Source organism: Anas acuta, chromosome 22, assembly GCF_963932015.1.
Source record: "Anas acuta chromosome 22, bAnaAcu1.1, whole genome shotgun sequence".
NCBI classification, from domain to species: domain Eukaryota; kingdom Metazoa; phylum Chordata; class Aves; order Anseriformes; family Anatidae; genus Anas; species Anas acuta.
The window spans coordinates 1169918-1184048 of record NC_089000.1 but is presented as its reverse complement, the minus strand read 5'-3'; the positions used below and the strand labels follow the sequence as shown (position 1 = coordinate 1184048).

General features: G+C 52.7%; 1 protein-coding gene across 2 annotated transcripts in view; it reads left to right on the top strand.

Annotated features, from left to right (window-relative positions):
* The window catches only part of FBXO42 (F-box protein 42), a 47884-nt gene that overhangs the window by 12646 nt on the left and 21107 nt on the right, over positions 1–14131 (top strand). For both annotated transcript variants that reach the window (XM_068658299.1, XM_068658300.1), the window contains exons 3-4: positions 2664–2780; positions 9584–9718. In XM_068658299.1, coding sequence (XP_068514400.1) covers positions 2664–2780; positions 9584–9718 — 252 coding nt within the window. The remainder of the gene's footprint in view (positions 1–2663; positions 2781–9583; positions 9719–14131) is intronic.

Below are 14131 nucleotides of genomic sequence, written 5' to 3'. Positions count from 1 at the left end.
ACTGCATCTACATTAATAGAGATCTGCATATGCAGATTTCCTGAAAGAGTAGCCCTGAGATACAGATACTTCGCTTTGCCTCTGCGCAGCATTAATTCTGAAGCCTTATGGGGATATTTTAATGCTAGATATATGTGATACGACAGAGCTCTGCTTGTAGCCTTGCGCAAACCCTGCCTGCCTCTTGGCTTCCAGCGCTCCTGCAGACAGCGGCGATTTCTGTTACATCAGGCTGTTGGACACATGAGGTCTGTTTGCAGGCTTCATAAAAACAGGCGCTGTGAGAGACAGCCCCGGTTAAATCTGTAGGAAATGAGGCAGGCTGCTGCACTTGGGTAACTTGTTTCTGGGAAATGCAGAGCAGGTGTCAGGTGAGAAGGGCCGCGCTTTCTGCCTTTGGCGCTGCGCAGGGCTGGGCAGGTGTGTGGGGTGATGTCTCACTTGTGGACTTCCTTGCACATGTGAGGCATTGCTGAGATTCCAAGGATTCTCTGCCTTGCCCGGAGTTTAACAGGCTGGAGGTTGAACCAAAATGCAGCTCCTTCAGAAGTAAGCATTGCACAATTACTTTTTGGCATAATTTTGGGCCCATGAACACGCAGTGCTCCGGTCCTGCCGGCCCAGCAGTCTGCACCTCTGCTGAAAGGTTTTCAAGTGCCCATGGCCTTGAGTTGCTGCTTTCTCACACATGCTTGTTCCTGAAGCAGCCTTAAGAGATGCAAAGGATGCAGCTGGAGTGAGCAAGCAGCCGGTGATTCACCCCAACAGAGACTGTGGGAAACGTCCTGGAGTGTAGGGGAGGGAAGAGCAGCCCAAGGCGCCCCGTGACATCGGCGTGAGTCTGGGCAGCGAGAGGTGCTGGGCAGCCACATCATCTTTGTGGTGGTTACAGTGCAAAGGGAGCGTAATCACCAACGTGTGCTCTGCGGAGCAGAGGTTACTCAAGGTAAATGCTTGATTTGTTTGCTACCGGTCAATTTTTCCTGTTTGTCAGGATACATCTGCTCCAAAATCCTATAGTTCAGGTTACATTTCCCGTGTGTCTCTTGGGGACCAGCTGCTTGAAGACCCAGGGTTTCATTTTTTTAAAGCTTCCTGCTGTGTATCCCTGAGTGTGATTTCTTGCCGGGGGTGTTCCTGGCACGGGGCTTACGGTCAGCAAACTGTCGGGGAAAAATCCCAGCAGGTTCTGGCACCTTGAGTGCAATTGCTGCCAGCGAGGACGGATCCAGCCCCTTCGGTGGCAGGGCACGGCGAGGCTTACACCGGCCTGGGGGCTGGACGCTGGCGTTGGAAGTTCTGTTAGCACCCAAGTGCTAGAGGTAAACGGTGTTCAGCTAACCCAGGATCTGCTCTGCACGCTTTCTCAAACCTGATGTTTTGCTGCAAAAGCGTGACGGGCTGCATCCTCTCCCCGCGGCTCTGTGCTTTGAGGCAGCAGGGCTTGTGGGCGCAAGGCGGAGCAGGTGCTGGGGCCACAGAGCATCTGCTGAGCTGCTGCAGTCACAAGGCTTCACCAGCCCCTTTTCTTCCCACGGCAAGCAGGCTCTGGCCCTTCTCTGCACAAGCAGACACGCGCTCCATGCACAGGATTAACCGTGGCTCTGCTGCTGGCCTGCACCACAGGAGCTGGAGCCACCTCCCGTAGGACAGGTCAACACCCTGGCAGGCTGAGAAGGAATATTTTCACCTGACACGTGCTGCCTGGTGTCACTGGCTTCCCCTCTCATAGTTACTGTAGATTACTGTCCAGTAGCTGCAGGCATTCTCTTAAAAGTTCATTATTATGTGCTGTTTGTCCTCAGTGCTCCTTTAAGGCCTGTGTGCTCCTCTGGCAGAAAGGCGCGCTTACGTGCAGCGTTAATTTGGGTGTGATTAGCCTTGTGTTGCAGCAGAGTGGGCCAAAACCCCCCCTCTGCGAAGACATGTCCCTAATACATGGGATTTGTGCTTAAATACGTGTTTATAGTGACCTGAAGAGTGCTGTGCGTAGCTCCTTGCTGAAACAGTCGTGCTGGCACGTTGGCTTCCCACTGCCTGGCTGCGGCCAGGTGCTGGGCTGTTGGGATGCCAGGTTCAGCCTCTTCTCTCTAGAGCCCTTCCCTGGCAGCAGGTGATGTTTCTGCTGTGCTGACTGCGGGCTCCCTGCCTCCAGCTGAGCCTTCGCTGGTTGTTACTGCTCATGGCAGAGCACCTCGATCCGGGGAGAGCTGTGTGTTAGCAGCTGCCTCCTGGCAGCGGGGCAGAACCGCAGCCTCACACACACCTATCACACAGGCTTGGCTTTACCAAGCACAGCTGACAAACAGCAAAGGTGTGGTGAGTATGTGGAGTGAATGCTGATTTCTGCGTTTGCAGAGTCCATGTTCTTTATTCTTTTGAATCCTCTGAATATCCACCAACGTATTTATAGCCCAAACACAGGGGTTGTTCTGTAATTGCTATCGTGCTGCTACTCACCGCACACCACCAAGTGATAATTTGTCATTTGCTTTGGCTTCTCCAAGCTCGCTGCTTCCTACAAAGGCTGTCAGGCGGCCTATACACACGCTGCTTTATATAGGTGTGTTATGTGCTGGTTTTGGATGTGCTTGTGCAACTGTGCAGACACTGTCTGTTCTTAACATGCCTCAAATTCTGCTGACGTCTCATCTTTTCTCTAGGTGTGGCCCATCAGTGTTATCACGGCTTTATCAAAGCGGTGCAAGAAGGAAATATTCAGTGGGAGAGTCGCACTTACCCCTACCCAGGAACCCCCATCACTCAACGCTTCTCGCACAGTAAGTAGCTGCCCAGAAGGGCTCTGCTCACCCCTCGGAGTTACCGTGGGAAGCTGTAACGAGGTGTTTGCATTGTGTCATTCGGGGCGGAGTGGTGGCGCACGTGCCTGTTGCTGCAGCAGAGCCTTATCTGCCTGGTGTAACGCGGCAGCTCTGCCAACACAAGCACTTTACACAAGAATAGGGATTCAGGAGCTGTTTGTTGTCCTGGGCTAGAAAGAGGAAATGTTAATGGAGTTAGGAAAAAAAAATCCCACCCTGTTTTTTGCAAATCTTACATGCAGACTTCACACAGCTCCCCTTCAAGTCTGAGCCCTGTCCCCTTCAAGAGAAACCTCCAGTCCAGTGGCTGTTGTAGCCGGTGAGTTTGCTGACCCCCTGCACGTGGGGACGTACGCCGGCCGTTTTACGCAGCACATCATCTCTTACGCTTGTGAGCAACAGCCTGGAGGAGGCTGAGCGTGGTGTGCTTCAAAACAAAACACAAAGGGCTGCAGATGAGAGGGACTGAGGCAAGCACGCTTGTCGTGGGTGTGATTTGCTGATAGAAGTCAGCAGTTCGGTTGACAACGTTGCTTAATTTATGGCTGAATTTTTGCCCTGCTTCCAAGTTTCTGGAACAGGGAACGGGTTCCCATTGAGGGAAAGCTACTTAAATAAAACTTATTTGTGGTGCAGTGGCTGTGCCAGGCACCATGTTGAAATATGACAAAAATTCAGTCCTTGTGGCTTTGTCGCTGGGTCAGACCTCTTTGGGAGACGGCTCTTCCGGGGAGCCAACTTTGTGTTTACAAAGGTAAATAAACATGATGTAAGCAGTGCAATTCCAAGAGCAAGCAGTCATAAAATTTTCATATTCCCGAGTAATAATTTATGGAACAACCAACGCACAGAATGTGCAGCCCAAAAAAAGCCTAGGGGATGTTCTGGTGGCAGTATTCTGCTCAAGGATTTCAGTGTCCTCCTCAAACTTCAAAAAGGCACCACGTTTCATCACTCGTTTTGAAGTAGCGATGTGAACAAAGTGCTTCCCGGTGACGTGCAGATTCACAGGTATTTTCCCTTGATTAGCTGCTGGTGGTGTCCGTCCTAACAGGCCTGTTTCTGAGGGGGTATCTCACCTGCACCGTTTCCACCCCAGTGCCTTGGAACAGCTTCCTCGTGCCTGGCGAGCTGTAAGGCTAGCAAAGAATCACCCAAAGAAGGCCCAAATATTATGCCAAGGACTCGCTGCAGGTGCTTTCACTTTTTCTGCTGCCCAACAGGGGCTTCCTCTTGCCACTTGCTGCAGCCTGAGTTGTTTCACCAAAGCCACAGCTCTCAGAGCCTCTGATCTCCATTAGCCTCAGTGACACCGTCCTGGCTCCGCTCAGCCCTTGGTCACTACAGAAGCGTTATTAATGCACTTGGTGTGCAGAAAGCTAATCTGGATTAACTTGTTTGCTGGTTTAAAATGAATTATTTTTGAACAGTTCTCCAGATCTGCGGTATCTGCTTTCCCTACAGCAAAGCCGCGCGTGTTTGTGGGTGGATTCCAATATCAGAGCCTGGAGGAAGGTCTGATCAAAGCCGGGCTGGGTTGAGATTCCTTTCTGAGCAAGAGGCTAGGACTGAGGCAACAAATCATTAATCACAATGCAAAGAGGATCTGAAAAACCTGTGATCTCAAGTACTAATATGCAGCGAGGCGAGCTAAGAAGGGGAGGTCTGGGAAGGGGGAGTGAGGGAGGGTTCGCAAACCATTTTTTAGGGGTGAGTCGCCAGGTTTCAAGGGAAGACGTCATCTGCCGGGTATGAGTGCTTTGAAGTCAACGGGCAGCGGTAGCATCGAAGGATTGGCCAGGGCTGTCTCTTTTTTTCAAGATTTATTAGAAATATCTCAGAAGTGCTAATTTGGAGCCAATATTTAACATGACAAGTGAGAATTTTAAATAGTTAGAGGTCATCGTCTGCTATAAATTCTGAAAAACTTAATTGAAAAACTGTTCGATAAGGAATAACTAATGGGAGTTACCGTTGTTTTATGGGGAGGAAGCATTTGTCAAGGCCTTTGATCATACCACGAGTGTGGCTGATAACAGGCTTTATGGATGGGCTGTAGCTTTTCTAAAGGATTTAACCAGAGCTGCACAACACTATGCAGTTATCAGCATTGCTGTTCTTTGGGATTTAAACACAGGCTTCGTGGAAGATGTGCTTCGTGCATAGGTCTCTGAGATGAAGACCAGCGAGGTGTCTGAAGGTGGAAAGTTTGCAGCAGTCATCTAATTGTTGTCTTTAGCCCTAATGTAGAAGCCTACAGAGATCATAGCAGAGCAGTGACTCATGCAGTTAAATAACTGGCTGCCCTCGGAAAGTGATGTCAAAAGGTGGAGGAATGCAGAAAAGGAAAGGCAGCAAAGGAATGTCGACCGTTGAGCCAGAAATATTGATCCTTTGATGGAAGAGGTGGTTGTGCAGTGACTAATTGTAACTGAAATGTTTCCGCACGGTCTGGGGCACATGGTACCAAGGTGGTGACTAATTAAAGCAAATTTACCCTGAGAGACGAGGGAAAAAATTGGAAAGATGTTTGTTTTACAGGACGGGCCACTTCCCAACCAGAGCAAGCAGCTTCTGTTATCTCCCAGCTTTGCTAAATATATCGCTGCCTTCTGACTGTACTGAGTCCCAGGTCTGACTGCAGCGGGGAAATTCTAGAGAAGAAGGGGTAGGTGCAGGATTTCTACACACACACACCCCACGCAGAGGTGGAAGGCAGTTGCAGAGCTGAACTTCCCGAGGTCCGGAGCATTCTCATCGTGCCGCAACTTGCGGCGCAGTCGGCGTAAACACGGGTGCCAGCCAGCGGGCCCAGGCCCTTTCATCCTCAGCCCTGCCTCCCGGCGCTGCGCTCGCGCTGCCTCCCGTGCCAAGCGGGCTGGGCACAGCCAGCTTCTCCCTGCGCAACCCAGCGTGCCTGGAAGGATGCTGGCAGCTCGGCAGGGCGCTCCTGGGAGCACCACTGAACACAAGAACGGGGGCTGTAAGGCTGGGGTCGCGTTCGAAGGAGGCGGGGAGCTCTTCTGCACCATCTCGTGGTGCTGCATCTCCTGCCCTGAGCTAAGGAAGCACGGGAGCTCCTTCGGGCTGGTGCCATCAGTAGCTGGTGGGGCCGTGTTGTGGGGCAGTTTTGGAGCCAAGATGGCTTGACAACAGTTAGCAGCAAAGCTGTGGTGCTATTTGCAGCTGGGAGCCATGTAGCAATGGGAGTTCAACAGCCAGCTGACTTCTCCCCTCTCTCTCTGATGGGGAATCTGACCTCTGAACTTGACTCCCATATGTATAGGTTACTTTATTTGATGTACTTGACGTTTAAAAAGTCAATGCCCTCTAATTATCACAAAGGGCATGTGTTTTGCATTCAGCTTTCCCTTCCCAGTTATAGTCCATTGATCTTTATTTTGGTTGTCTCGCACTCTGGGTGAAAAATCTCTGATGCTTTGTTCGTGGCTGTTGTGCAGCACAGAGGGAAAACAGGAATGTGTTCAAAATAAGCTGCCTTTGCAGTCTGTTTGCGTATCGGTGTCTTCAAACATCAGAAATATTTATTCTTTTAATTTCCAGTTACAAAAGCCATCTCTGCAATGCTGAAACTCTGGGAAGTGCTGAATTTTACTGGAATTTAAGTCCTTTAAAAAGAAATAAAAATCCATCCCAGGGTTTCAGCTTCTCCTTGCTTTCCACCCAACAAAGAGCTGAAAGCACCACGGATGCACATCTTCCTCCCAGGGTTTGTTCTGCACCCTGAAAGGCTGGTATCAAACCGGAGTTTTCAGTTGTGCTTGCGTTAATTACTTTTTCTCAAACTGATCTGCCTGCCTTGGCTTCAGAAGCTTTGAATGGCTTGCTAAGAAGAAGCAGGAAGGCAAAGTTTAAATTATTTTGGTCTAGGATTAAAATACACGCCGTGCGGACGTCATGGTGCCTGTCTGGCTGGCCGGTTTTTTAAATCCAAATAGAGGAGAGGAATGTTGCCACCTCCCCTCGAAATAATAAATGAGCTGCGCTCTGTGTGAGAGCAGGAGTCGCCAAGGCTTTGGTGTGGGGAGGAGGTGAGGGGCTCTCGACCTGTCACGATGAGGTAGCGATCGGATTTCTAAGGCAACAGTAAGCTTTCAGGAAACGTTGAGCAGAACCCCCCAGAAGCACGTGTTGCTTTGCACCAGTTGTGAATTGCACGTGCTTCGGGGGTGGCACTGCCTGGTACCCTCACCTTGCTGAGCCGTAGCAGCCTGCGAGGGCTCCTACCATGCACAAATGGTGCCGGGGCTAGGCTTGGGGAGTGGGTGAGGCTACAGAAATGCTTTTGCTCATTACCCCTGGTCCTGCTCCTTATTCCTGCCTTGTTATTCCCGATTCTGCTCCCGGGAGACGTGCTGGGGGGTCGTGCAAACCTCCTCCGCCCGTGTCGGTGCCAAAGCAGGCCAGCTTGCATCCCAATCCAGGTACCTCCTGCAGCCCGCGCAGTTCCTGCGCCACTATTTACATTGCTCAACGTATCCCCCACCCGAAAGGCAGCTCCGCAGGTATTTTGCGTGGCGTAGGTGTGTATTATACAGCTGGGCGAGATGTGGTTTGAGATGAAGCCTTCAGCTGCAGGTAAGGACCCCGTGTGGATGCACACGTGGGGTTGCTGGGTGGTCCCGCGCTGCCCTCACACATCCCCCGGCCCCGCTGCGTGGCCAGCTCCGTGTCCCGGCCTTCCCAGCAAGAGCCAAGGGCGTGAGGGCGGCCGGCTCCTCGGTGGGCTCTTTTCCTCTCCCTGCCCAAGGGAGGCCATCAGCCCCTTGGTTCCCTCCAGCCCAGGTGCTCTCGTAGCGGTTCCGTGGCGGTACGAGCTCCCCCGGAGCAGTCCTGTGTCCTGTCAGCTCAGCTAACCCAAATCTGTTTTAATTTTATGACTCGTGGAGCTGGTGAACAGCCACGTACAGCAAGTGGTGTGGAGACAGAGCAGGAACAGCACGGCTCACAGCCTGCCCTGCTTGCACCTCGGCTTTGGCTTCAGCACAGGGTAATGCTGGCTGCTGGAGCTGCTGCGCTCCTGTGCTGAGCTTACAGACACAGCGAGCTTGAATTTCTCTTTTACATTTCTTTTTTTTTTTCAAATTCCCTTCCCAGCTAGAGCCCTGCCCTCCCCGTGCTGCTGATTTTGCAGCCTGCCTTGTGCTGGTTAGTTACGGAGTCGCGTGGTCCTGTGCGCAGACACCCGCCCTGGAGGGGCTTCTGCACGCCCCAGCGTGCTTCTCTGCATCGTACCCAGGGTCATATGCTGCCCTGCACCAGGGCTGCCTGCCTCAACTTTGCCTTTTCCTTTTGCTCTTCGCTACTGTGTGATATATCTCTTGTCATGGTGAGGGCGATGGTTCCTGCTCCCTCCAAGCCCCAGGTGATGCCCTCATCTGAACACATCCAAGCAGGGGGGTGCCCAGGTTGGAGCACGCTGCGTCCCTGGCATAGCAGGGCTTGTGCTGAGGGACCACAGGAAGGATTTAGTGTTTTGGGACCATCCGTGTGCGTGCTGCTGAGTTTGTGGTGACAGGGGGCTGTTAAATATGCCCCTGGAGATGCTGTGACCAGCAGAGCAGCTCCCTGCAAGGTAGGTCAGGCTTCAGCAGCAAACCTGTCCTTCCTGCCAAAGCTGTGTGCTTTCCTTTCCAGAGCTCTGCAGGAAAAAAGGGATGGCTTTTTGAGAAAACCCAAGAATTGAGATTTTCAGGCTATGTCAGGTCAAGGGAGGATTGAATTGCTAAAAGCAGAATGCGGCCGAGGCACGTACCTGCTGCTATGGCTCCTCTTTTCAGGTCAGAGGATTGGCGGGTGACAATGCCTGTGCCAAAATTGCCCATGGAAATTTAATCCTTGCAAACTTAGAGTATCCATCAGAGCCACCACCAAAGGACGAGCTCCTTCTCCCTGTGCCACCGTCCTGCCCCGTGCGCTGTGCCCTGGGCCCTGCCCGTGAGCGGTGGGGGAGCCCCAAAGAGCTGCGAGCATCCCACGGTGCGGGGCTCAGCCCTGACGGGCAGCGGGGTGCTGTGTGAGGTCGGCGGGGCTGGGGCTGGTTGTGGCAGGAGGGAGACCAGGAACCGGGAAGTGTAATTCAGTGCTTGTCAGAGGTGCCTGGGTGCCACGGGGGACAAGCTGGCTCAGCAGACCGAATTTTTTTGCTGCTGAGTTCGGCTTTGGGCCAAAAGCTCTCTCTTCCCTTGGTATCTCAGAGGGGTTGTCAAGTATTGCGTTTCCTCCCCGTTCCCCTTCGTGCTGCCTGATCCTGGCCCCTAAGAAGCAAAGGGGATGCTCGTGTGAGATGCCTGTGTTTCAGTGGCACTTGGTTGTGATGAGATAAGGAGAAATGCTGTCAGCTTTGGAAAAAAAGAACAAGCCACCAGGCGTAGGTGTACAGGACTGTCACTTAGGAAAATTTGGCAGCCCTATAAGCAATGTGAAATAGCTTAGAAAAGGTAAGCGTGCTGAAAGCGCTAATCATAGCTAATCTAATTAACTGTAAGCTTCTAAGGCAGCTTTCTTTGCACTTTCAGGAGCAGGTCTGCTTGAGGGGATAATCGCCTTAGAAGGTTCTTGCTGGAGGTTTGCACTGGTCGGGGATACTCCTGAGCTGTCCCATGGTTTTGGGGTTGCTGTAGCCTGGTTGCTTTTCTCCTGCCTGAATCCCCGGACTGGGGGGGGGGGGCGAAAATCTTGTTCACCCAACCCATGAAGACAGGAGAAGGATGAACTAATGGTGGGTTTCTTTTCCCTAGGCGCGTGTTACTATGACGCCAACCAGTCGATGTACGTGTTCGGGGGCTGCACGCAGAGCAGCTGCAACGCTGCCTTCAACGACCTCTGGAGACTCGACCTCAACAGCAAGGAGTGGATCCGGCCCCTGGCATCAGGTGAGGAGCAGCGCCCGACCGCCTTCCTTAGCCCTTCTCCCGCTGCCCTGCTGCTAAAACCCTCATCAGATCTTACCTGTAGGGCTGCGTGGTCCCAGTCTGTGTTTTTCTACGTTTTATCATTGAATGGTTTTCAGGTCACGTCCTTTTTTGCCAGTCTGTGTGTCCTCTTGCCTGCAGCAGTGCGCTGGGAGGCAGGCTGAGTTGTTTCTGGTTTTCCTCTTTGTCTGGAGAAGGTGTTCAGTGCTGGTTCGTGCCACGTGGGATGAGTGCCACTTAACTGCAGTCACGAGAGGCTGTGCCAGTAAGTGGTGGTGTCCCAAAGCTGAGATTTTTTGAGTGTCTTCGGTAGTTGCCACTTAGGTATTTTGAGGAGTGGATGAGACATGCCTGTGCTGGCTACCCACAGCAACCAGGAAAGCGTGGGAAAACAGGTACGTTCCTGCAGTCCTGCTCTGAGCGGAGCAGGAAAATGCCACAAATGATTTCCCACACTGGCTTTGAACTCCAAATGTCACACACGAGATGCGTGTTTTTCATATATTGCTGAATTTGACTAACATAACTTTGACAAAAGCAGAATTGGGGGAAGCTCGGGGGGGAGGGGGCAGTATAAAACTAGCCATTTTGGCAAAAGCTTTACATTTAACGAAGAGAGGGAAGAACAAAAGGAAAAGGAGCTCAGCACCCATCAGGCGTTCCTTGCTGAGTTATCTACTTGGGTGCAGACTCCCTCTGCCCCTGCTTCATGCGCTGTAAGTATTGTGCCTCCAGTATTGAAGATTACTTAATCGTTGTTTCAAGATGTGTTTTCCTGTCTAACATTTTTTTTTGTTACGAAGTTCTGTGAAATTAAGATGTCCTGCGTGCTGGTGTTACTTGAGAACTGGTCAGATGTAACTCGAAGTGTTAATGCGCGGCTTGGTGCTTGGTGTTGGTGGGATATACATCTACACAGGCTTTAAACATTTCAGTTTGATCTTTGAGTCTGCACGTCCAGTGTATTACATCTGCAGGTGAGAACTCAGCAGGCTCGGACTTAAAATGGAGGAAGAAAATAAACCCCAGTGCATGCTTGTGGCAACTGGCTCTTGCTCTTCCTCCTTCCGTGCCGTAGCGCTCGCCTGCTCCTCTCCCTCTGCTCAGGGTGGAGGAGAGGCCATGGGTAGCATAAACAGGATACTGGGCTGTGCAGACCTCTGCTCTGACCCGGGACAACTATTCTTGCAGCCCAGCGAGTTCTTCCGTCGGATTGAATGTGGGGCATGACTCGCACTTAGCGCTTGCACCGCGTTAATGAACCCAGCCGCCGGCACCCAGCTCCGCGTCTCAGTCACTCTGTTGGTATTTCACAAAGTAGAATTCCCACTGCCTTACTAACAAATAGCGCCGTTAAAAGAACAAGTCCTGTGGGAATATGTGTCAGAGTTAAGTCCCATGGGAAGATCCCCCGAGGAAATATTTCTGCATGCTGTCATGAGCGCATGGAGCAAGATCAGATCGCAACTGAAACTTCAGGCAGTCTCACCGAACAGAGAGCGCTCTTGTTCGTCGGTCTGCAGAGAAGATGAGTCACCCGCGCTTGTGCCGGTGGTGGTTTCTTGCACATAGCTCCTTTTTGGTGCCCTAACCAGGGTGTTGGCACCCGCTGCCTGGGAAAGAATAGTGGCTGGAGGGGGCAAAAGCAGAGAGCTTTGAAACTTGGAGTCAGATGTAAATAACGCAGGAGGGATCTTAAAAGGAGAGCTGACGTTGATTGATTAACGCCTGCTCCAGCACGGGGTGTGTGCGAGCTAATTGCTGCTGGAGGTTGAGGAGGAATTCCCACCCCTCTGCTCTGCGCTCCGTGGGGTTTGTCTGTCCCCGGGGTGTGACGGTGGCTTCTCCACCAGGCCACTTCTGGCTCAGAGAGGTGTCATCGTGCACGGTGACCCGTGCCCTTAACCAGGGGGTCCTGGAGCAGGAGCGTGGCACCGGGGCTGTGCTAAAGGCCTTGGACCCTGCCCAGGGCCGTGGCTGCAGTGAGCTGGAGCAGCTTCGTCCCTGCCCCTCTCGGGGCTTTGCCAGGAGAAGGCTTTTTTTGTTGTTGTTGTTCTCCATACCTGCTGTTTTCATTTGGGTTTTCTTACTTGCGGGCATCAGATGAAATGACATCAGAGCTGGGTAATTCATCCCCACCGTGAGCTGCTGCACTGAGCCTAGGAGTAAATATTTAGCCTTCAAAGAAATAATTGGCCCATGTTTCTTTAGTCTCGGAGACGGAGGAGGTAGGTAATTGCTTCAAAAAACCCTAATTTTTGAGGTTTCAAAGTGCTTTTTGCTTAGATCTAAAACAATGGCATTGACTTTTTACTTATTAGACCGGAGCAGAACAAGGGAGTGAATGCCCAGCTTTTATGTAGCGCTTCTTGCTGGTGGGGTGTGATGTTTTCCAAAGGCGGGTGGGCAGCAGCATCTCTATTTTAGGAACGTGAGCAGGAATGCCTCTAAACTCTTCTCCCTCAAGCTCTCCTGGCCACTCGGAGTTACTTTGCACCTCCTGCACTCCCACACGCAAATCCTGCTGGAGCAGGAGGGAGTGTAGGGAGGGATTATGGATAGCCCTTATGTGTGGGAGCCCTGCAGGGGAGTTACCGATGGAGACAGGCACACAAGGGTGTGCAGAGGCAGCACAGCCCCCGTGTGGTGTGCGTGGATGTGGGGCGAGGCCGGCCGCAGCCCGAGGGCTGTGTGTGTGCTGTGTGTGCCTCTCCAGGGCAAGAAACGTGCAGCAGGGGCTGCCTGGCCACAGAGGAGAGGTCCTCCTGTGCTCTCAGCACCTGCTGCCGGGATGTAAAATTCGTCATTCCCAGCTGCAGAGGAGTTGAAGCGTGCACAGGAGCTCACAGCGTTTCCTACGTAGGGCAGCAGCACCGGCTCATGCTGATGTGTGAGTGCACAACTGCAGCCACAGCATCCTCCTCGGACCAGGGAACCCCCATGCTGGTGCTGCTCTCTGTGAGCGCTTTCCTCCAGCATCAGGGATGCTTTCTTTGCCTTCGTTTGCATCATTAATCCAGGCTCTTCTTTGATTTTTGGCCCCTCTATTTGCAGAGGCGAACCTGATCGAGGACTGGAGGTGGCTTAAGCTGGAGTTTGTTTATCCAGCTGGAGGCAAGGGTTAGTCTCAACTCCTCTGCAGCTCAAGCCACAGCACGCTGCTCTTGCAGCAAGGGCCCAGGCAGGATGACGTTGGTATCGGTAGTCCCCTGGTGCTCCCTGAAAACGAATTCTCGTGCAGCTGAAACGGCTGTGGAAGGAACCAGAAATTGCTTAAAAATGGAGACTTCACAGCCCTGGCACAGTTGGTCAGTGCAGGAGCTGTGCGGATTCCTGCGGTGAGGGCTTTGGCACAGGGCTGCTGGCACGTGGAGGTGGCCAACCCAGGGCTCAGCCCCGCGCTGGCAGCAGGGAAGACTTTCCCTGTTCCCTTGCAGGTCTGTGAAATTCTCTTCCTTGGGATCCCTTCTGCCTCTGTGCTGTGAGATCCGTGTGGCAGCTCCTGGGAGAGGCTGCCCCAGCCATCAGCGCTGACCCAGGCCCTTCAACGTCATCGTCCCCTCGGCGTTTTGTGTTTGTGTCATCCTTGGGCTGCTGCGGGTGATTTATAGGCAGGATGGAGACCGTATCCCCGGGCAGCTGTCTTTCTGGCTTGCCCCTGCTATTTCAGACTCCTGAAGCAACCGTGTGTTTCTGCAGCCTGTCTCCCTTCCTGTGTTTGTTGGGTTCTGTTCCTCAGGAGCCCTGCACTTGGCCTCTATCTGCCAGAGCCGTGCACTGAGCACTTTTTTTAAATCAGGGTCTTGTACTGTGCTTATCAAATAAGGAATGACAACACACAGACCAGGTCTTTGCAGGGAGAGGAGCGCTAGCCAAAATCATGAAGACCCATCCTCCCTGCTGGGTCTCCGTTACCACCCTGGGCCGAGCACCGTCCCCTCCTTTGCTGCCATCGTCCCTCCAGCTGCAGGAGAAGGCGAGAGAGCCACAGGATTCGCAGTGCCCACCCTCCAGCAACGTGTTTTCCCACTGCTCTGCTATCGGAGCAGCCCCGCAGCCCCGCGGCTCGGCTCTTCCTGTTTGCTGCACGCAGCCTTGCCATGCAGCAGCCCGCGGCCGCCCTTCCTGCAGGAGGGCAGAGCTTCCCAGCGCTCGTTTCCTGGTGCTTTTGTCTCCGTGCAACGAGGCCGCCTTAGCTTTGGCTGGGGAGATGGGAGCACTTCTCATCTCTCCTAAGATTTCAGATTAAAACAGGCTGGAAAGCGATGCTCATTAGTAGATGCTCTGATCCTCTCCGTTCGTTTTAGGACGTTGGCAGTGCCAGGGCGCAGCGGCCGGTCCGTCCTCCCTGCCTCTTACTGCTCCAGCCCGAGC